The sequence below is a fragment of the Salmo salar genome, chromosome 07 (genome assembly GCF_965601325.2).
Source record: "Salmo salar chromosome 07, fSalSal1, whole genome shotgun sequence".
Classification (NCBI taxonomy): Eukaryota; Metazoa; Chordata; class Actinopteri; order Salmoniformes; family Salmonidae; genus Salmo; species Salmo salar.
The window spans coordinates 46,975,001-46,997,368 of record NC_138297.1 but is presented as its reverse complement, the minus strand read 5'-3'; the positions used below and the strand labels follow the sequence as shown (position 1 = coordinate 46,997,368).

The 22,368-nt window shown below is 44.4% G+C and overlaps 1 protein-coding gene across 11 annotated transcripts in view; it reads left to right on the top strand.

The window, feature by feature from the left end:
- flncb (filamin C, gamma b (actin binding protein 280)) overlaps positions 1-22,368 on the top strand; it is an 87,077-nt gene that overhangs the window by 37,452 nt on the left and 27,257 nt on the right. For 6 of the 11 annotated variants that reach the window (XM_082977693.1, XM_082977690.1, XM_082977692.1 and 3 more), the window contains exons 4-18: positions 10,134-10,284; positions 13,822-13,940; positions 14,089-14,166; positions 14,292-14,454; positions 14,745-14,945; positions 15,411-15,533; positions 17,240-17,377; positions 17,583-17,709; positions 18,116-18,252; positions 19,009-19,202; positions 19,375-19,632; positions 20,130-20,253; positions 20,461-20,621; positions 20,721-20,811; positions 21,040-21,209. In XM_082977693.1, coding sequence (XP_082833819.1) covers positions 10,134-10,284; positions 13,822-13,940; positions 14,089-14,166; positions 14,292-14,454; positions 14,745-14,945; positions 15,411-15,533; positions 17,240-17,377; positions 17,583-17,709; positions 18,116-18,252; positions 19,009-19,202; positions 19,375-19,632; positions 20,130-20,253; positions 20,461-20,621; positions 20,721-20,811; positions 21,040-21,209 — 2,235 coding nt within the window. The remainder of the gene's footprint in view (positions 1-10,133; positions 10,285-13,821; positions 13,941-14,088; positions 14,167-14,291; positions 14,455-14,744; positions 14,946-15,410; positions 15,534-17,239; positions 17,378-17,582; positions 17,710-18,115; positions 18,253-19,008; positions 19,203-19,374; positions 19,633-20,129; positions 20,254-20,460; positions 20,622-20,720; positions 20,812-21,039; positions 21,210-22,368) is intronic. The other 5 variants (XM_082977696.1, XM_082977697.1, XM_082977695.1 and 2 more) reach the window with 1 other exon arrangement.

Genomic DNA, 22,368 nt, shown 5'->3' with positions numbered 1-22,368 from the left:
GTGTGTGTGTGTGTGTGTGTGTGTGTGTGTGTGTGTGTGTGTGTGTGTGTGTGTGTGTGTGTGTGTGTGTGTGTGTGTGTGTGTGTGTGTGTGTGTGTGTGTGCGTGTGTACGTGCGTGCGTGCGCTTAGTGGTTTTTGTCCACTTGTCCAAGGGCAACCTGTGTTTTATCGTGTCAATATGCACTTCCTTCAGTGTATAATTTGGCCCAAACATTAGTTACCAATAGCTGAAACAACCCTCTGCTCCTTAGTCAATGATGTTAACACAGACCAAGGAAACTTGCAACTCTCCATAGAGAAATGAGGGGAGGAGAGAGAAGCAGATATATGGAGACATAAATATTAGGAATTAGAAGGATTGGTGATCCCATGACGGGCCTTGCTATTTTTCAGGCTGTTCTTAATAAGTATATGCATGTGTATAGAGGAGGGAGTGTGTGTGTGTGTGTGCACGGGTTTGTGTATGTTGCATTTGAGCTTATATGGGAGGGTCCAGACAATCACTGTATGGCAGAATGGGGGCAATCTCAGCATGCTTAGAGCACTGGTCACATGGTGGGAGTGACAAGGTCGTGGGATGTGTTTACATCTTGAACAACTGCACCAGGGTCAGCTCTTGTTACCCCTGTCTAACCTTAAACATTGGGATCCCCAAAACACCACTGACCCTGTATCAGTCGAGGAACACAGAGAGTAGCATAGTGGTTCACCTAGTGAGTGGTCATGCTATTTTCAGGCTCACCCCCTGGCCCTACAGCCAAGGGTTAAATATAGCTAGAACACCCTCTGACACCCCTCAGAGAGAGAGAGAGAGAGAGAGAGAGAGAGAGAGAGAGAGAGAGAGAGAGAGAGAGAGAGAGAGAGAGAGATCCACAGAAAGAGAGACTATTAGAAAGGGAGATAATTGGTCATTGTGTCACCATGGGATATACAGCATGATGCAAGCTGGTTCAGATCAACAGAGAACTTGTTGACAGACAGTTTAACAAGGTTGGGAAAGTCTTGAAGTCGTTTTGACTGGCTTCATTTGGCCAAACTCATTATTTCTTCTGACCATGGGGCATGGTTTAAGAGCTCTTGAAAATGTCAGTATGATTTCAGCATTATATACTGCTCAAAAAAATAAAGGGAACACTTAAACAACACAATGTAACTCCAAGTCAATCACACTTCTGTGAAATCAAACTGTCCACTGATTGACAATAAATTTCACATGCTGTTGTGAAAATGGAATAGACAACAGGTGGAAATTATAGGCAATAAGCAAGACACCCCCAATAAAGGAGTGGTTCTGCAGGTGGACACCACAGACCACTTCTCAGTTCCTATGCTCCCTGGCTGATGTTTTGGTCACTTTTGAATGGTGGCGGTGCTTTCACTCTAGTGGTAGCATGAGACAGAGTCTACAACCCACACAAGTGGCTCAGGTAGTGCAGCTCATCCAGGATGTCACATCAATGCGAGCTGTGGCAAGAAGGTTTGCTGTGTCTGTCAGCGTAGTGTCCAGAGCATGGAGGCGCTACCAGGAGACAGGCCAGTACACCAGGAGACGTGGAGGAGGCCGTAGGAGGGCAACAACCCAGCAGCAGGACCGCTACCTCCGCCTTTGTGCAAGGAGGAGCAGGTGGAGCACTGCCAGAGCCCTGCAAAATGATCTCCAGCAGGCCACAAATGTGCATGTGTCTGCTCAAACGGTCAGAAACAGACTCCATGAGGGTGGTATGAGGGCCCGACGTCCACAGGTGGGGGTTGTGCTTACAGCCCAACACCGTGCAGGACGTTTGGCATTTGCCAGAGAACACCAAGATTGGCAAATTCGCCACTGGCGCCCTGTGCTCTTCACAGATGAAAGCAGGTTCACACTGAGCACATGTGACAGACGTGACAGAGTCTGGAGACGCCGTGGAGAACGTTCTGCTGCCTGCAACATCCTCCAGCATGACCGGTTTGGCGGTGGGTCAGTCATGGTGTGGGGTGGTATTTCTTTGGGGGGCCGCACAGCCCTCCATGTGCTCGCCAGAGGTAGCCTGCCTGCCATTAGGTACCGAGATGAGATCCTCAGACCCCTTGTGAGACCATATGCTGGTGCGGTTGGCCCTGGGTTCCTCCTAATGCAAGACAATGCTAGACCTCATGTGGCTGGAGTGTGTCAGCAGTTCCTCCAAGAGGAAGGCATTGATGCTATGGACTGGCCCGCCAGTTCTCCAGACCTGAATCCAATTGAGCACATCTGGGACATCATGTCTCGCTCCATCCACCAACGCCACGTTGCACCACAGACTGTCCAGGAGTTGGCGGATGCTTTAGTCCAGGTCTGGGAGGAGATCCCTCAGGAGACCATCCGCCACCTCATCAGGAGCATGCCCAGGCATTGTAGGGAGGTCATACAGGCACGTGGAGGCCACACACACTACTGAGCCTCATTTTGACTTGTTTTAAGGACATTACATCAAAGTTGGATCAGCCTGTAGTGTGGTTTTCCACTTTAATTTTGAGTGTGACTCCAAATCCAGACCTCCATGGGTTGATAAATTGGATTTCCATTGATTATTTTTGTGTGATTTTGTTGTCAGCACATTCAACTATGTAAAGAAAAAAGTATTTAATAAGATTATTTCTTTCATTCAGATTTAGGATGTGTTGTTTAAGTGTTCCCTTTATTTTTTTGAGCAGAGTACACTGGGAGTAGAATACCTATAGTAAGAGTCTGTGAATGTATGTATATATGTATGTACAGGTATGCATGCCTGAAGCAGTGAGACCTCTTTAGCATGAACAGCCTGTTTCCTCTCAGAGCCACACACCCTATAGGTTGTAAATTAGCATGTGTGTGTGAGAGTATGTGAACGTGTGTGTGTTTCCACCTGTAAGTCCCCATGTGGTGGTTGTGTATAATTATGGACTCCATTATCCAGAGGGCTGTTCAAACACAGACATTTCATGTGCCTAACAGCTGCTACATAACTTTACATCTCTCTCTCTCTCTCTCTCTCTCTCTCAATTCAATTCAAGGGCTTTATTGGCATGGGAAACATATGTTAACATTGCCAAAGCAAGTGAAGTAGATAATATACAAAAGTGAAATAAACAATAAAAATGAAAAGTAAACATCACACTCACAGAAGTTCCAAAATAATAAGGAACATTACAAATGTCATATTATGTATATATACAGTGTTGTATACAATGTACAAATGGTTAAAGTACAAAAGCAAAAATAAATAAGCATAAATATGGGTTGTATTTACAATGGTGTTTGTTCTTCGCTGATTGACACTTTCTTGTGGCAACAGGTCACAAATCTTGCTGCTGTGATGGCACACTGTGGTATTTCACCCAGTAGATATGGGAGTTTATCAAAATCGGGTTTGTATTCGAATTCTTTGTGCATCTGTGTAATCTGAGAGAAATATGTTTCTCTAATATGGTCATACATTGGGCAGGAGGTTAGGAAGTGCAGCTCAGTTTCCACCTCATTTTATGGGCAGTGTGCACCTAGCCTGTCTTTTCTTGAGAGCCAGGTCTGCCTACGGCGGCCTTTCTCAATAGCAAGGCTATGCTCACGGAGTCTGTACATAGTCAAAGCTTTCCTTAAGTTTGGGTTAGTCACAGTGGTCAGGTATTCTGCCACTTTGTACTCTCTGTTTAGGGCCAAATAGCATTCTAGTTTGTGCTGTTTTTTTGTTAATTCTTTCCAATGTGTCAAGTTATTGTCTTTTTGTTTTCTCATGATTTGGTTGGGTGTAATTGTGTTGCTGTCCTGGGGCTCTGTGGGTTGTGTTTGTGTTTGTGAACAGAGCTCCAGGGCCAGCTTGCTTAGGGCACTCTTCTCCAGGTTCATCTCGCTGTAGGTGATGGCTTTGTTATGGAAGGTTTGGGAATCGCTTTCTTCTAGATGGTTGTAGAATTTAACGGCTCTTTTCCGGCTTTTGATAATTAGCGGGTATCGGCCTAATTCTGCTCTGCATGCATTATTTGGTGCTCTACGTTTTACATGGAGGATATTTTTGCAGAATTCTGCATGCAGAGTCTCAATTTGGTGTTTGTCCCATTTTGTGAATTCTTGGTTGGTGAGCAGACCCCAGACCTCACAACCATAAAGGGCAATGGGTTCTATAACTGATTCAAGTATTTTTAGCCAGATCCTAATTGGTATGTTGAGTTTTATGTTCCTTTTGATGGCATAGAATGCCCTTGTTGTCTTGTCTCTCAGATATTTCACAGCCCTGTAGCGCTGATGTTTAGGCCAAGGTATGTATAGTTTTTTGTGTGCTCCAGGGAAACGGTGTCAAGATAGAATTTGTATTTTTGGTCCTGGAGACCGGACCTTTTTTGGAACACCATTATTTTTGTCTTACTGAGATTTACTGTCAGGGCCCAGGTCTGGCAGAATCTGTGCAGAAGATCTAGGTGCTGCTGTAGGCCTCCCTTGGTTGGTGACAGAAGCAGCAGATCATCAGCAAACAGTAGGCATTTGACTTCAGATTCTAGTAGGGTGAGGCCGTGTGCTGCAGACTTTTCTAGTGCCCTCGCCAATTCGTTGATATATATGTTGAAGAGGCTGGGGCTTAAGCTGCATCCCATGGCCCTGTGGGAAGATATGTGTGTCTTTTTTTGCCTATTTTAACCACACACTTGTTGTTTGTGTACATGGATTTTATAATGTCGTATGTTTTTCCCCTACACCACTTTCCATCAATTTATATAGCAGACCCTCATGCCAAATTGAGTCGAAAGCTTTTTTGAAATCAAGAAAGCATGAGAAGACTGCCTTTGTTTTTTGTTTTTTTTGTTGTCAATTAGGGTGTGCAGGGTGAATACGTGGTCTGTCGTACGATAATTTGGTAAAAAGCCAATTTGACATTTGTACATTGTTTTCACTGAGGAAATGTATGAGTCTGCTGTTAATGATAATGCAGAGGATTTTCCCAAGGTTGCTGTTGACGTATATCCCACGGTAGTTATTGGGGTCAAATTTGTCTCCATTTTTGTGGAATGGGGTGGTCATTCCTTGATTCCAAATATTGGGGAAGACGCTAGAGCTAAGGATGATGTTAAAGAGTTTTAGTATAGCCATTTGGAATTTGTTGTCTGTATATTTGATCATTTCATTGAGGATACCATCAACACAACAGGCCTTTTTGGATTGGAGGGTTTTTGTTTTGTCCTGTAGTTCATTCAAGGTAATTGGAGAATCCAGTGGGTTCTGGTAGTCTTTAATAGTTGATTCTAAGATTTGTATTTGATCATGTATATGTTTTTGCTGTTTGTTCGTTGTTATAGAGCCAAAAAGATTGGAGAAGTGGTTTACCCATACATCTCCATTTTGGATAGATAACTCTTCGTGTTGTTGTTTGTTTAGTGTTTTCCAATTTGCCCAGAAGTGATTAGAGTCTATGGGTTCTTCAATTAAATTGAGCTTATTTCTGATGTGCTGTTCCTTCTCTTTCTGTAGTGTACTTCTGTATTGTTTTAGTGATTCACCATAGTGAAGGCGTAGACTCAGGTTTTCCGGGTCTCTATGTTTTTGGTTGGACAGGTTTTTCAATTTCTTTCTTAGATTTTTGCATTCTTCATCAAACCATTTGTCATTGTTGTTCATTTTCTTCGATTTTCTATTTGAGATTATTACATTTGATAGGGAAGTTGAGAGGTCAAATATAATGTTAAGATTTTCTACTACCAAGTGACCCCTTAACTATTACAGTGGAACATTCTGTCCAGGAAGTTGTCTAAAAGGGATTGAATTTGTTGTTGCCTAATTGTTTTTTGGTAGGTTTCCACACTACAGTCCTTCCATCTATAGCATTTCTTAATATTACTCAGTTCCTTTGGCTTTGATGCCTCATGATTGAGTATTGCTCTGTTTAAGTAGACTGTGATTTTGCCGTGATCTGATAGGGGAGTCAGTGGGCTGACTGTGAATGCTCTGAGAGACTCTGGGTTGAGGTCAGTGACAAAGTTGTCTACAGTACAACTGCCAAGAGATGAACTATAGGTGTACCTACCGTAGGAGTCCCCTCGAAGCCTACCATTGACTATGTACATACCCAGCGTGCGACAGAGCTGCAAGAGTTGTGACCCGTTTTTGTTGGTTATGTTGTCATAGTTGTGCCTAGGGGGGCATATGGGGAAGGGAATGCTGTCACCTTCAGGCAGGTGTTTGTCCCCCTGTGTGCTGAGGGTGTCAGGTTCTTGTCCAGTTCTGGCATTTAGGTCGCCACAGACTATGTCCCTGGGCCTGGAAATGATTGATTTCCCCCTCCAGGATGGAGAAGCTGTCTTCATTGAAGTATGGGGATTCTAGTGGGGGGATATTGGTAGCACACAGGAGGACATTTTTCTCTGTTAAGATCATTTCCTGTTGAATTTCTAGCCAAATGTAAAATTCCTGTTTTGATTAATTTAATGGAGTGAGTTAGGTCTGCTCTATACCAAATTAGCATACCCTCTGAGTTCCTTCCCTGTTCACACCTGGTTGTTTGGTGGATGGGACTACGAGCTCTCTGTAACCTAGAGGGCAACCAGTGGGTCCGTCTCCTCTATACCAGGTTTCTTGTAGCATGACAATGTCTGTTTTTCCGATTTCTTTGATGAAGTCCAGGTTGCTGCCCTTCAGGCCAAAAGCAGATGACCTCAGGCCTTGGATATTCCAGAATGCGATAGTGAAGGTGTGTTCTTTGTGTTCTATAAAGTGTCAAATGTTGTTGGTCGTGTGGTTTGGCCTGAGGTCAGTAAGTGTGAGCAGAGCCTGCTGAGCATCTGGTACATGCCATTTGCAGTGTGGTGGTTGGGCCTGTTTGCCCGCTCAAGGCCTGGGCATATGTGTGACTTACATGTTGAGGCTCTCTTTTGTGGGAGTGGGGGGAATGGGGTGGGCAGGAGGGGCATAGGTCTGATCTGAGGGGGCCTAAACGGGGTGTGGTTATGGTTGACTTGGGGGGGGGGTGTTGATTGGTTGGGGTGGGGGTGTGGATGTGGCTGGTGGTGTTGTGGTCTGGATGTAGGTCGTCTCAGCGTGGGTCCTCTATGTGTAGGTCCGGGGGGGGGGGTGGGGGGTATCGCAGGTCTGGGAGAGTGTCTCGCTGGTCTGGGCGGGGTGTCTATTGATCTGTTGCTCCTGTGTGAAGTGTTGGGGCTGCGTTTGAGAGCGATGTCCTTTAGACTCCGGGCAAAGGTGGGCACTGCTGCCTTGTATAGGTGGACCTGGTCATAGAGGCTTTTCAAGTCCAGGGTTGTGGTCCAGGATAACATTTGGTTTTGAGGCACAGTCACAGGAAATACTTGCGTTTACCCACTGTATGGTAGCAGGGTGGAAGTCTTTTCGTGGTAGCAGGGTGGAGATAACCACTTGTGCATTGGGGAAAGTAGAAGAAGCTTTTTCAATCACTCCCTTCAGTGCTGTGGCCACCCTTTCCTGCTGTGTTCGCAGGTTGTTTGTGTCTGTGTGTATTATTACGTAGCTGGGTGATCCTAGTTGGTCCTCAGGCAGAAGGTCTAGGGCGGGCTGGGTGTTTGGACACCAGAGTTTAGACACACTGTGTTTGGGAAAAAGTATTTTTTCTTGTATATATTTCCCATTTGAGTTCATAAGGAGTACAATCTGTGTCTTGTGTATGTCCTCAGTGGGTGTGGGGGGGTTGTCAGGAGGGCTATCAGGGAGGCTGACGGGGGGTGCTCAGAGGGGGTGAGGTCCCTGGGCTTGGGGTTCTTCATTTGTCTGTTCTGCTGTGATGTTGACGCTATGGTCCGGGTCTGGTGTGAACTGTTCTGCTGTGGTGTCGAGACTTTTGTCGGGAGCTGAAGTGGGCTGTTCTGCTGGCTTCTCTGCGGGGGTGGCCACCTCTCTAGTGGGTTGTTCTCTGTCACACGCCATCCCCCTCACCCTCTCCTCCAGCAGTCTGATCATCTCCTCTAGTGCTCTGTTCTTCTCCAGCTCTTGCTTTTTATATTGTTGAAGTTGTCTCATTACAGTCCAGAGTGCAGATATGTCTCTCTCCACCTCCAGCTCTCCGGGTCTGGTTAAGGGGGTGTTGTTGTGCTGGACTGTTGTCTGGGTCTGTGCTGACTGGAGTGTAATCACCTGCTGTTCCAGCTCCACCTGCCTCACGTCCAGCTGGGTAAATGTATCCTTCATTTCAATGAGGAGGTAGTACTCTGTGCTGGGAGGTTGACATTCCACTTGGGGTTGCTCGTCTGTGGGGTTATAATATGAAGAGGCCTGGTCTGACCCACTCAGGGTGGGGGTATCTTTCTCAAGGGAGAGCTTCTCCTGATGGGCTAATTCTTTGATTAGGTGAAAGTCCAGCTGAAACTGTTTGGGGTTGCCCTGTACCAATGCTGTTCCAGACTTATAGAGATTTATATTACCCTTAACAGAGGGGTAGTGTGCTAATATATCACTGTGCTGTGCCAGGGGGTGGTTTGGGTGGAAGATGAGTTTGCTGATGTTCCCATTTTTATAATAGTCAGCAAAAAATGTCTCTTGATTTTCCATAAGGATCTTCATTTTGTGATCTTTTCTTGCTTTATCATTCTTTACATACACAGGGATCTGTATTTTAATTACCTCTGAACAGTGGGAGGCAGCTTCTAAAGCTTCTGAGTTTTGATTTGGAGTGAAGGTTATGTTGTAGAGGGTAGCATCCTGTATGTGTTCCTGACAAAAACTCCCAAGTTTATCTAACTCTAAATCTATCTTTTTTTTAAGATCATGCTTTAATAAGAACATGCTGAAAAATGCAGGAGCTCATCTATCTCTCTCTCGCTCTAATATTTTTTATTTTTCCTTACATCCCCCCCTTCCCCCTCTCTTTCTTTCTCTATATCACTTCCATCTCTTTTCTTCACTTGTTCTTCACAAGTGTCTCATTGTCCTGCTCTCTCCTTCCCCTTCTCCCTCTGCTTTCTCCTCCCCCTCTCCCTCTGTTCTCTTTTCTCCTCTCCCTTTCTCCTCCCCCTCTCCCTCTGTTCTCTCTTTTCTCCTCTCCCTTTCTCCTTCCCCCATTTCTCTTTACTCAAACCTCACTCCTGTAGCTCACTCTAGCTCCACGTAGGGGAACTTTCTTTCTCAATAAAACATTAAACTACTCCAATGTGATTTCCTGGTGGCATTTCTCGCTTTTCTATTCCCCCTCTCCACCCCCTCTTTCCACTGCGATCATAAGGAAAACACATTGTGATGTTGGACAATACAATTAGCCTTTCATTCCATCAGAGCTGCTGCTTTTGATTCCACTGCCCTGGTTTTCCCAGTCCTTTCACCAGGCTGTTGTTTTACATCAACTTTACAGCCAGAGAGAGAGCCTCATTAGGCTCTATGTCTATTTCATGTCTTTCTTTGATGTTCATTCATTTGAAGTAAGTTCTTTATCGTCGGGTTAGTAGTTATTAATACAATATTTATTAGAACGTTATTAAATCATGATTTGATTGCGTGTTAGGAGAAACAGGAAGCGATGTGATAACCTTTGACTCCTGTGTGTGCTGCTCCTCTTCCTGTCCCCCTCTTCTTATTAAATCAGGCTTTGATTGTGTACGGAGAGGAAGAGGAAGAGAGAGGCCCAACTCGGTGGAAAATCTGTCTCCCTCCAGCAGGAGGCGTTTTTTCGTTGTTTCGCCCACCAATCAAGGAGTTTTTGTATGGAGGTCAATGAGAGAGTGTCAAATTGTATCAACAAATACATTTATGGATTATTTGATACATTAGGTTTGTTTGATCAAATAGCAGTTTTGTCATTCTTAAGTTGTTTCGAGTGTACTAATATAAGTAGGAAACATGACATCACGTCAACTTTGAGAAACAACACTTGATATCGGAGTTGTCTCGAGATTGCTATGCATATTCATGGCATGAGGCTAGAAGCATAGCCTCTCTCTCCATTGAATACAGGCGGTTGAAGTCAACAACCCTCATCTAATATTTAAAAAAAGATTTCAATAATAAGATGTATCCACCAAGTCGAGGAAAGGATAGGCAGGAGCTAGACATGATGCCGTGCCGCTTTGTGGACGACGACTCCCATTGTTAGAGACATGTATATTGTATCTTGTGAGTATATCCATAGAGAAACAGGAAGTGATGATAACCTTTGACCCCGTGCACCGTCTATTGTCTTCTCCCTCTCTGTAGGTGATAGCCCCTGAGGAAATAGTGGATCCCAATGTGGACGAGCACTCGGTGATGACCTACCTGTCCCAGTTTCCCAAGTCCAAGCTGAAGCCTGGTGCCCCGCTGCGCTCCAAGACTCTGCACCCCAAGAAGGCCAAGGCCTATGGACCAGGTGAGAGAGAGAGACTGGGAATGTAACAACTGACTTCCTTCAAAGACTACTTTAACTTATTTATCTATAAATAAATTGGGCTCCCAACAGGACTGACCTCTTTAATATATAAACAACTATTGGAAAGCTCATATTCTGAGCTAGCCATTAAAAAATATGGTCCACAGATCTAATTGAATCTGAACAACCCTTTAACTTCAACAGAATATGGAAAAATATGACCTTGGCATCCCATAATCTGAACCATCAATTTACACATTTTAAGTTTATTCACGGACTGTGTTTAACACCAGGGAAATATTTGATGATGAAATGGGCCCCAACTTCCAACTGTTCAATGTGTCCCCTAAATCAGGTAGACACATTCCTCCATATGATGTGGGAGTGCCCTGCAGTCAAATGCTTCGGGGCAAAGTTACAAAATGAATTTAGAAGTGCATGAATGTAAATATTCAATGCTTTGCATCTATTATGCTACTTAACGATGATAGCTCCTTGAATCTCTCAATCAATCAGAGATGATTACTACTGGCAGGCAGCACTGACACAAAAAATAGATGTTGGCTCTTAGATGGTAAGCACCTCACTCTCTCCTAATCGCCAGCGGATACAGTTGTTATTGACAGCAAGAATGAATGGTAATAGTCAATGAACAACATTGCTCGACATTGACATTGTCCCACCGCTGGTTAGCCACTATTGGCTTAAAAAGCCAAACCTAACACTATCTGCCAATTCATTTCCAGCAATATTGCCCCTGTCTGTCTGTGTGGTGAGCACGTTTGTGTCACACGTCTCCGTGTGTGGCCAGTTGATGTGATAACCGTCTTGTGGGTTGACAGAAATACTTTCCCCAAAACCTTAACATTAAATGTTAACTACAAAGTAGGCTTACCTGGCAGGAGTATATCATGAGTAAGTATATCATTTGTATCTATTATTTGTTATTAAAAAACATTTCCATGAAAATTATATAAATTACAGTGGCTTGCGAAAGTATTCACCCCCCTTTGTTTTGCCTTACAACCTGGAATTAAAATTGATTTTTGGGGGGTTTGTATCATTTGATTTACACAACGTGCCTACATCTTTGAAGATGCAAAATATTTTTTATTGTGAAACAAAAAGAAATAAAACAAAAAAACGGAAAACTTGAGCGTGCATAACTATTCACCCCCCCAAAGTCAGTACTTTGTAGAGCCACCTTTTGCAGCAATTACAGCTGCAAGTCTCTTGGGGTATGTCTCTATAAGGTTGGCACATCTAGCCACTGGGATGTTTTGCCCATTCTTCAAGGTAAAACTGCTCCAGCTCCTTCAAGTTGGATGGGTTCCGCTGGTGTACAGCAATCTTTAAGTCATACCACAGATTCTCAATTGGATTGAGGTCTGGGCTGTGACTAGGCCATTCCAAGATATTTAAATGTTTCCCCTTAAACCACTCAAGTGTTGCTTTAGAAGTATAATTAGGGTCATTGTCCTGCTGTAAGGTGAACCTCCGTCCCAGTCTCAAATCTCTGGAAGACTGAAACAGGTTTTCCTCAAGAATTTCCCTGTATTTACCACCATCCATCCCTTCAATTCTGACCAGTTTCCCTGTCCCTGCTGATGAAAAACATCCCCACAGCATGATGCTGCCACCACCATGCTTTACTGTGGGGATGGTGTACTCGGGGTGATGAGAGGTGTTGGGTTTGCGCCAGACATAGCATTTTCCTTGATGGCCAAAAACCTCAATTTTAGTCCCATCTGACCAGAGTACCTTCTTCCATATGTTTGGGTTGTCTCCCACATGCCTTTTGGCATACACCAAACATGTTTGCTTATTTCTTTAAGCAATGGCTTTTTTTCTGGCCACTCTTCCGTAAAGCCCAGCTCTGTGGAGTGTATGGCTTAAAGTGGTCCTATGGACAGATACTCCAATCTCCGCTGTGGAGCTTTGCAGCTCCTTCAGGGTTATCTTTGGTCTCTTTGTTGCCCTGGTCCATTAGTTTTTTTGGGCAGCCCTCTCTTGGCAGGTTTGTTGTGGTACCATATTCTTTCCATTTTTTAATAATGGATTTAATGGTGCTCCGTGGGATGTTCAAAGTTTCTGATATTTTTTTTTAACCCAACCCTGATCTGTACTTCTCCACAACTTTGTCCCTGACCTGTTTGGAGAGCTCCTTGGTCTTCATAGTGCCGCTTGCTTGGTGGTGCCCCTTCCTTGGTGGTGTTACAGACTCTGGGGCCTTTCAGAACAGGTGTATATATACTGATATCATGTGACAGATCATGTGGCACTTAGATTGCACACAGGTGGACTTTATTTAACAAATTCTGTGACTTCTGAAGGTAACTGGTTGCACCAGATCTCATTTAGGGGCTTCATAGCAAAGAGGGTGAATACATATGCAAGCAACACTTTTAATTTTTTTCATTTCACTTCACCAATTTGGACTATGTTGTGTATGTCCATTACATGAAATCCAAATAAAAAGCCATTTAAATAACAGGTTGGAATGCAAAAAATAGGAAAAACGCCTACTTTTGCAAGGCACTGTATATATTATTTAAAATAGTTTATGGGGGATTGTAAATGATGCAGACAATTACATTGATAGAAGCCACAATCTACTTGCAATATTAAAGCTGATCCACCTTCTAAAGAATACAAAAACAATAATAACAATAACTTTGCCATGAAATGAGCAGCAGCAGTACAGAACCATTGCCGGCACATTAGACGGCACATTCCTCACTCGCTAAATGCACAATTAAAGAGCCAGATGCACAATTAAAGGGGAATTACACTCACTTTTAGTTTTCTTACAGACATCCAAAAAATGGTCTTCTAATGTAATTTAACATAGATATGGACTCAGAACATCCAATTTCGTTGTTTCTCTATGAACAATTGTAATTTTGAGAATGAAAAAACTATCTAAAACAAGGAAAAATAAAACTGAGAAAACATAATCTGGGGAGAAATCACAGATTTGATAGCCCCCCCCCCCCCCCCCCCCACAGTTGTTAATTAACCATTATTTTACCAGGTATATTGACAGAAAACATAGCGCTCTTCTTTCTCGTGTACACTAAGGACCCGGGGTTGGATGGAGGCATGTTGGCTGGGTGGGGTTGGAGGAATGGGATGGGAGGTTGGGAGTGGAAGCCCACTTGTTTTTCTTTTCTTATTCTGTTTGTACTGAATATATTATTACTTTCTTAAACTCTGTATGTATTTTTCTTCTTTTGAGTGGCAGCCTACAGGTATATGTTTAATAAACATAGAATTTGAAATGGACAATGCACTGCCCCAACAAAAAATAACAAACAAATAAAATGTTAGTAAAAAACGGACTTCCTTAACAATCTACATCTTCTAAAGTCTCAATAGCTCAAAGGCCATCTGGTTTATTCGGTATATTAGGTGCAAGAATTATTGTTGAAAAGGAAGGTGTTTCATCCTGTTTACACCTGTCAGAACAGAATAAGTGAGGGCTCTCACGTCTAGTTATGTACTCCTGCTTACAGTCTCCATCCTTTTCCCCGTCAGGTATTGAGCCTAGAGGTAACATGGTGCTGAAGCCGGCTGAGTTCATCGTGGAGACAGTGGAGGCAGGGCTAGGGGAGGTGCTGGTCTACGTGGAGGACCCAGAGGGACACACAGAGGAGGTGGGGCACTCTCACTCACATAAACTCTTAACTCCTCAATCCCTTACTCCTCCGTCCTGAAGTTGCTGTTCATTTGCCCACACAGTTCTTCACATTCAGTTTCTATCTCTCCCCTTTCTCCGGTTCCGACCCTCTCTTTCTGTTCCAGGCCAGAGTGATCCCCAACAATGACAAGAACAGGACGTACTCTGTCATCTACCTGCCCAAAGTGGAGGGCCTTCACAAGGTAACACACTTACAGTACCTCTATATATATACTGGAATATATTTGAAATCTCAGTTTATAAACTTCAGTAGTATAGGATTTCCTCCAGCGGTCTAACAGGGGTCTATCCATGTTCCTCTCCCCAGGTGAAGGTGCTGTTCGCTGGGCAGGACATAGACAGGAGTCCCTTCGTGGTGAGTGTGTCCAAGGCCATGGGAGATCCCAACAAGGTGCAGGCCAGAGGACCAGGACTGGAGCCTGTAGGCAACGTGGCTAACAAGCCTACCTACTTCGACATCTACACAGCAGGTAACACACACATACACATCTGGGGAGGACCATGTTCATGGTATGGAAGTAGATCATCTACCTACCTTTCCTATTGAAATCGCCTAGTTTCATCAATAGGGTTATAAGTAAATCTAAGGATATTTTAGAAAGATCATTAGCTTTGCAATATTAGCTGATATTTATTATTTTAATCATGATGACAAAGTACATGTATGTATTTGTTCTCTCTAATGTCCTCCAGTGTTACGCCCATTTCTGTCCCCTGAACACACAGTAGAAGGTGTTAGTTTATCTCTTTCTGTCCTCAGGTGCCGGTGCTGGAGACGTGGGTGTAATCATCGTGGACTCCCAGGGCAGAAGAGACACTGTGGAGATCATTCTGGAAAACAAGGGGGACAGTATTTTCCGTTGCACCTATTGCCCTATCCTGGAGGGGTCTCATGTTATCTATGTGACGTTTGCTGGGCAGCAGATACCCAGAAGCCCTTTCACCGTCCACATCTCAGAGGGTAACACACACACACACACACACACACACACACACACACACACACACACACACACACACACACACACACACACACACACACACACACACACACACACACACACTTTTGTTGATGATTGTACTGATTTTTTACAGTAATCCACTATCTGACTCCCTCCCTCTCTTTCTAATCTGAGTAATATTCAGTATTAATGTCTAGACTGACCTCACTACTAGACATTTGATCTCCATAACAGACAGTGACATCCTGCTATAACAGACAGGCCACCGGCATGGTCTGAAGTCTTTCGGGTTCTTCTGAAAATTGTTAAGTTAGGGTTGGTGAACTCTTGGTTTGTGGGAGGACTCTGGATGGGTTCTGAGTGTTGGGGAGGCAGGGTTCTCAGCTGTGGATTCTGGTGGTTCTCCAGAGTGATCCTGTCCTGTTCCTGCGTGTGTGTCATGTTGTTGTTGTTCCTCCATGCAGCTCCACCAAGCTCCCTACCCCCCGGCTCTCCGGTGCAGATAGTGCCCCAGTCCATACGCACCCCACCCACAGACAAGGCCAAGAGAGTGCCCCCCCCAACACCGCCCAAACCCAGGCGACCAAGTTAGTACAGGCCTACCCGTGGAGGAGAGACTGGAGCCTGCCTGCGCCAGCCTGGTCCCCCCTAAACTCAATACTATACCACCAACCCCCTTGACGCACCGCACCAGGGGGTCCCCAGCTTGATGGCATGTGCTGGCGCTTAGCCCTCTGTGGCTTCATCCCCCCCTTCAACCCAGGCAGCTTCCAAAGAGAGAGAATGAGAGGGAATGAGTGTGTAACTGAAAGAAGCAATGAAAGGATGAGAGAGAGAGAATGCATGAATGAAAGAAAATGAAGAGAGTGAATGGGAGAAAGAAATGCAGTTCCTCCTCATTTTAACAACAGAAGCAGCATCATCCATCCATGTGGTTGGCTGGTTTTGGACGGTCACCTTTACAGACGCTCGGCAGGTCTTCAACACCCAGAGGTCACACACTTACAGTACATCACCTGCTTCAGAAATAGAAGTACAATACAATTGGTCTTCCAACATTGTCTTATTGCAATAATCTTCGAATACTGCATATCAAAAAGGTTATCAAATAATTCCACACACGTTCATTTTATCCAGTTTGTAGCTTACTTTGGCTTAATATCCTGTAACACATGTGATTTGATTTCTTTCATGTGTGACATTAAATTGACTTGACGATTTAGAACAGAACTAATGAGTAACAACACCCACGAATTAACAAAAATAGATTTTAACAAAACAACAGCACCCTAGTGTACCATAACAACGTTTTTTTTATGATAGATTCCCAATTAACCCAGAAACAAACAATCTTGTTCAAGTCAAGATTGTCTTAACCTTTGACCTTTGTTTCATTTGACGAGAGCGAAAGTCAGCGTGACCGTCCAGACGTGTGTGAGTCTTACATACCACATTACACTGTCTGCTCATCATCCTCCTCTTCATCCCCCCCAGACCAAAGCAATTGCTCTGTGTTCAGTCAGCCATTTACAATTTCATCTTTTCTGACTAACACTGAACATTCAAATGCTCCTCCATTTTTAGCTTTTTCATAATATAACAGAACAATAACATTGTTTGTCTTCATAACCCATTTTAATAACAGCTTCTCTATAAAGAGGCTTTCCATAAATCTATTTGAGTTTTTATTCAGTTATTTTATTTTCCTTGTTTTTCTTTTGGTCATTTATAAACTTAAGCGGTCAAAAATGATGATGAATTGGGAGAGTTAGCTGGTTATTTCTTCCTAATTTGACAAAAATGCTGTAATGTTTTCTGTGGCCAAGGCATTTTTACAGTCCTATTACAGCACTGGTAATTAGCTAATTGAAAGCCTGCAGAGTCATAAGTCAAGATGTTAGCATAGTTATGCTAGCTATATTTCTTTGTAATGTTTTGCCATCTAACTAGAGGTTCACCGTGTAACGTCATTGTATTCAAGCGCATAGAAATTATTCCAGAAACCTTTCAACATGTCTTTTTGTTTTCATTCTGCCAATCGTATCTATTCAAGCCCAGTGTTTTACAGTAACCCATCTTTGCTCTCTGTCTAGCTGTTCTGCAGGTATATAACTCCTGTTCAATGTCCATCTCTCCTGTTGCTTCTTCCCTGGCAGCCCATGCAGACTGTGCTTCATGCACCACTATTCAACCGACTTAACTAACAGCCAACCTCTGCCGCAGCCTGTGTGTGAATGAGTGTGTATCTTGTTATCTTCTTGTCTAACCGCGTTACTCCTCGGTGGTCCCACAGCCAGCAACCCCAACGTGTGCCGGGCCTCAGGGAGAGGTCTCCAGCCTAAGGGGGTGAGGGTGAAAGAGGTGGCTGACTTCAAGGTCTACACCAAGGGAGCCGGCAGCGGAGAGCTCAAGGTCACCGTTAAGGGGCCAAGTGAGTGTGTGGATATGAGTGTAATCTTTCATGTTGTTTATGACTTGCCACCACATTCATTTATTGGTTTCATAGGGGCATAAATACTCTTCATGAAATGTAATGGTTTTTAATGGTCTAGTTGTGATAGGAAGACTACTGTATGTTGTGGCTAGCCGTTGACCTCTGAGCTGCTGTGTGTGTGACCTGTTTGTGACCCCCTCAGAGGGACTAGAGGAGCCTGTGAAGGTGCGTGATGCGGGAGACGGGGTGTATGAGTGTGACTACTACCCCATCAGGACTGGCAAATACACCATCACCATCACCTGGGGCGGACAGACCATCCCACGCAGGTGAAACCCTATCCTCCCCCCTATTCTGTTCTGGGCACAACCACATGAAAGCTATAAAGGCTATAAAGGCTATAAAGGCACATGAAAGCTATAAAGGCAGTTAAGGGATTTCCAGTTGTGTCCTGGAAAGACAGATGTTGAAATAACTTAAAGGAGATGAAATGACCTGTAATGAGTCATGTTATGAAGCTTACCATTCCTGCATTCCTTGGAGGTTAATGGCTGGGGGGAGGGGTGGAACTGGAAATATCACTGCTGTCCAACATCAATAACTTTCATTTTACTGACATTACAGTCAATGGGGCTATAGAGGATTTGTGTTTGACTAGACCACCCCTGACTGTACAGTATGTGTGTCCATGTATGTATGTGTCTGCATTAACATGTGTGTGTGTATTTCCTGCAGCCCGTTCGAGGTGGTGGTGAGTGAGGACGTGGGGCCCCAGAAGGTGAGGGCGTGGGGGCCGGGCCTGGAGACAGGCATGGTGGGGAAGTCAGCTGACTTTGTGGTGGAGGCCATCGGCACAGAGGTGGGAACTCTGGGTAAGTCTGACAGATGGCTGTTAGAAGAGAAAGACCCAGGATAACGCTGCAGAATGCTGTCTCATTATTATATTGGCCAGAGGGGATGGACTGTTTTCCACTGAACTTCTGACATGACTGTCAGGCAACTTACACAGATTCCATTTCCAGGCAGACAGACACACACACAGACACACACAGATACACAGACACAAACAGATACACACACACACACACACACACACACACACACACACACACACACACACACACACACACACACACACACACACACACACACACACACACACACACACACACACACACACACACACACACACACACACACACACACACACACACACACAAGGCTGTCTGTAATTGTTAGCAGTTGGTGAGATTAAAGCCCACATTTTGGGGGTCACTTGTCTCAGAAACCAGCGCAAGGCCTGAGGGCTTCCTGTTCCTGTCACATGATCAGTCTGACCTGCCAGCTGAGGGAAAAGGTCATGACCCCTGATGATTCACCTCGTCACAGTTATTATATGAATTAGGATGAACTTAGTCTTATTTCTCTATCTTCTACCTCCATCAGAAGCGACAACAAAACCAACCTGCCAATATTTCTTAGTCTGTTGCCATCTATGCCTGTTTGTCTCTTTGCTGCCAGTGTATCTGTGTCTATGTGCGTTTTCTGTGTGTGTGTGAGCTTATATCTCTACCCACCTCTATATAATGTCTACCTATATCTTTCTCCCTGTCTCTGATCATCCCCAGGTTTCTCCATCGAGGGCCCGTCGCAGGCTAAGATAGAGTGTGATGATAAGGGCGACGGGTCATGTGATGTACGTTACTGGCCCACGGAGCCTGGCGACTACGCTGTTCACGTCATCTGTGACGACGAGGACATCAAGGACAGCCCCTTTATGGCCCACATCCTCCTCACAGCCAATGACGTGTTCCCTGCAAAGGTTAGACCCCACCCCTTGATATTTACCCCACCAGCTTGCCAGCCTGTAGAACCAGAATAATAAAGTGACGTAACAGTAAGAGAATGGTAACATACTGTCATAGTAACGTAATAATGACATAAAGGCTACATAAGGATGACATAACAGCATTAGGAATACCCTCTCCTTGCAGGTGAAGAGCTATGGCCCAGGTCTGGAACCGATTGGCTGCATTGTCAACAAACCAGCAGAGTTCACCATTGATACAAGTAGAGCCGGAAGGGGCCAGCTGAAGATATACGCCCAGGATGCAGAGGGCTTCCCCATCGACATCCAGATCACAGAGAACGGAGACAGCACCTTCCTCTGTGTCTACATTCCCACCAAGCCCATCAAACACACCATCATTATCACCTGGGGAGAGGTCAACGTCCCCAACAGTCCCTTCAGGGTAAGACTGACCACCCATCTAACAGACTGTAGACAAATACCTGTTAGATCAGAGCGTTCCAACCCTGTTCCTGGAGAGCTACCCTCCTGTAGGTTTTCATTCCAACCCCAGTTGTAAATATCCTGATTTAGCTTATCAACCAGCTAATTATTATAAGCAGGTGCGCTAGATTAGGGTTGGAATGAAATCCTACAGGACGGTAGCTCTCCAGGAACAGGGTTGAAGAGCCCTGTGGTTGATACACATACAGTACATACATACATCACTTACAGCATTCTATAGCATATTCAGACTCTAGAGTGCATTTGCAAAGATAGTATACAGCTTTGTACAATGTTCTGGTACTAGTAATGTATGTTCATTGCTGTGTGTGTGTGTGTGTGTGTGTGTGTGTGTGTGTGTGTGTGTGTGTGTGTGTGTATGTGTATGTGTGTGTGTGTGTGTGTGTGTGTGTGTGTGTGTGTGTGTGTGTGTGTGTGTGTGTGTGTGTGTGTCAGGTGACCATCGGAGAGGGCAGCCACCCAGAGAATGTGAAGGTGTATGGTCCAGGTGTGGAGAAGTCAGGTCTGAAGGCCAACGAGCCCACCTACTTCACTGTGGACTGCAGCGAGGCAGGACAAGGTGAGATGCAACAGAGAAATACAACACATAGAAGGGTCTTCACTATTCAACGTTGTAGCCGACAGTGTTGTTGAGTGAGTTCTAGCACCGATGAGTATTTTCTTGCCATCTGCCTTCTTAATGTTAAACAATCTTACTTGTTTTTCCACTCCAATTTTTACCCCCTTCCAAATCCTGGACCCCTTCACTCCCATTCCCATTCCTCAGGGGATGTCAGTATCGGCATCAAGTGTGCTCCCGGCGTGGTCGGTCCGGCAGAGGCCGACATCGACTTTGACATCATCAAGAACGACAACGACACGTTCACAGTGAAGTACATGCCCCCCGGCCCCGGACGCTACACCATCATGGTGCTGTTCGCTGACCACGTGAGAGAAAGAGAAACTACACTGCCATTTTGAATTTTTAGATCATTATTATGCAACCAAACAATAACAACGACCTTCCCACTTTGACCCCTGCCACAGGAAATACCCATCAGCCCTTTCAGGATCAAGGTGGACCCCTCTCATGACGCTAACAAGGTGAGGGCGGAGGGACCCGGACTCAACAAGACAGGTGAGACTTCTAGTAACCATGACAACAAGCCGCAGACATGACAAATAGATCAAAATCATATACAATAATGTAAACTATGATGCTATAATGACTATAGAGTCACAAAACAATGGACATCAATGTCCAATTCTGGTGTTTTATTTGATTCTATGCTAATGACTGATAATGCAACTGATTACTAGATCAGTTGTATTGATCATGAATGTCCCTCTGTGTGACAACGTCTAGGTGTGGAGGTAGGTAAGCCCACCCACTTCACCATCTACACCAAGGGAGCGGGCAAGGCCAAGCCTGAAGTGCACTTCACCGGAGCAGCCAAAGGGGACGCTGTCCGAGACTTTGAGATCATTGACAACCATGACTACTCCTACACCGTGCGCTACACTGCAGTGCAACAGGTATGTAACCATGACTACTCCTACACCGTGCGCTACACTGCAGTGCACCAAGTATGTAACCATGACTACTTCTACACTGCAGTGCAACAGGTATGTAACCATGACTACTTCTACACTGTGCGCTACACTGCAGTGCAACAGGTATGTAACCATGACTACTCTTACACCGTGCGCTACACTGCAGTGCAACGGGTATGTAACCATGACTACTCCTACACCGTACACTACACTGCAGGGCAACAGGTATGTAACCATGACTACTCCTACACCGTGCGCTACATTGCAGTGCAACAGGTATGTAACCATGACTACTCCTACACCATGCGCTACACTGCAGTGCAACAGGTATGAGATCACATAAGGCCAAGATTCCTCACAATCTCGTTAAAATCTGTATTGTTTGAAGTATGAGTTATTTCCTGGCTCCTCTTTTTGGATGGTGTGTTTTTGGGTTAAAATGGGGAGGAAGGCCTTGGTAAGAGGGTGATTGAAATGTTTAGGCTGCAGAAGTCTGTATACATATACTATCGTTCAAGATTTTGGGGTCACTTAGAAATGTGCTTGTTTTTGAAAGAAAAGGTTTTCTAATGATCAATTAGCCTTTTAAAATGATAAACTTGGATTAGCTAACACAACGTGCCATTGGAACACAGGTGTCATGGTTGCTGATAATGGGCCTCTGTTAGCCTTCATTTCTCAGAACAAGAATAGACTGATGAGTTTCAGAAGAAAGGTCTTTGATTCTGACCATTGGAGCCTGTAATCAAACCCACAAATGCTGATGCTCTAGATACTCAGCTGGTCTAAAGAAGGCCAGTTTTATTGCTTCTTTAATCAGCACAGCAGTTTTCAGCTGTGCTAACATAATTGCAAAAGGGTTTTCTAATGATTTATTAGCCTTTAAAATTATATACTTGGATTAGCTAACACAATGTGCCATTGGAACACAGGAGTGATGGTTGCTGATAATGGGCCTCTGTACGCCTATGTAGATATTCAATAAAAAATCAGCCGTTTCCAGCTACAATAGTACATTTACAATATTAACAATCTATACACTGTATTTCTGATCAATTTTATGTTATTTTAATGGACCAAAAATGTGGCTTTTCTTTCAAAAACAAGAACATTTCTAAGTGACCCCAAACTTTTGAACGGT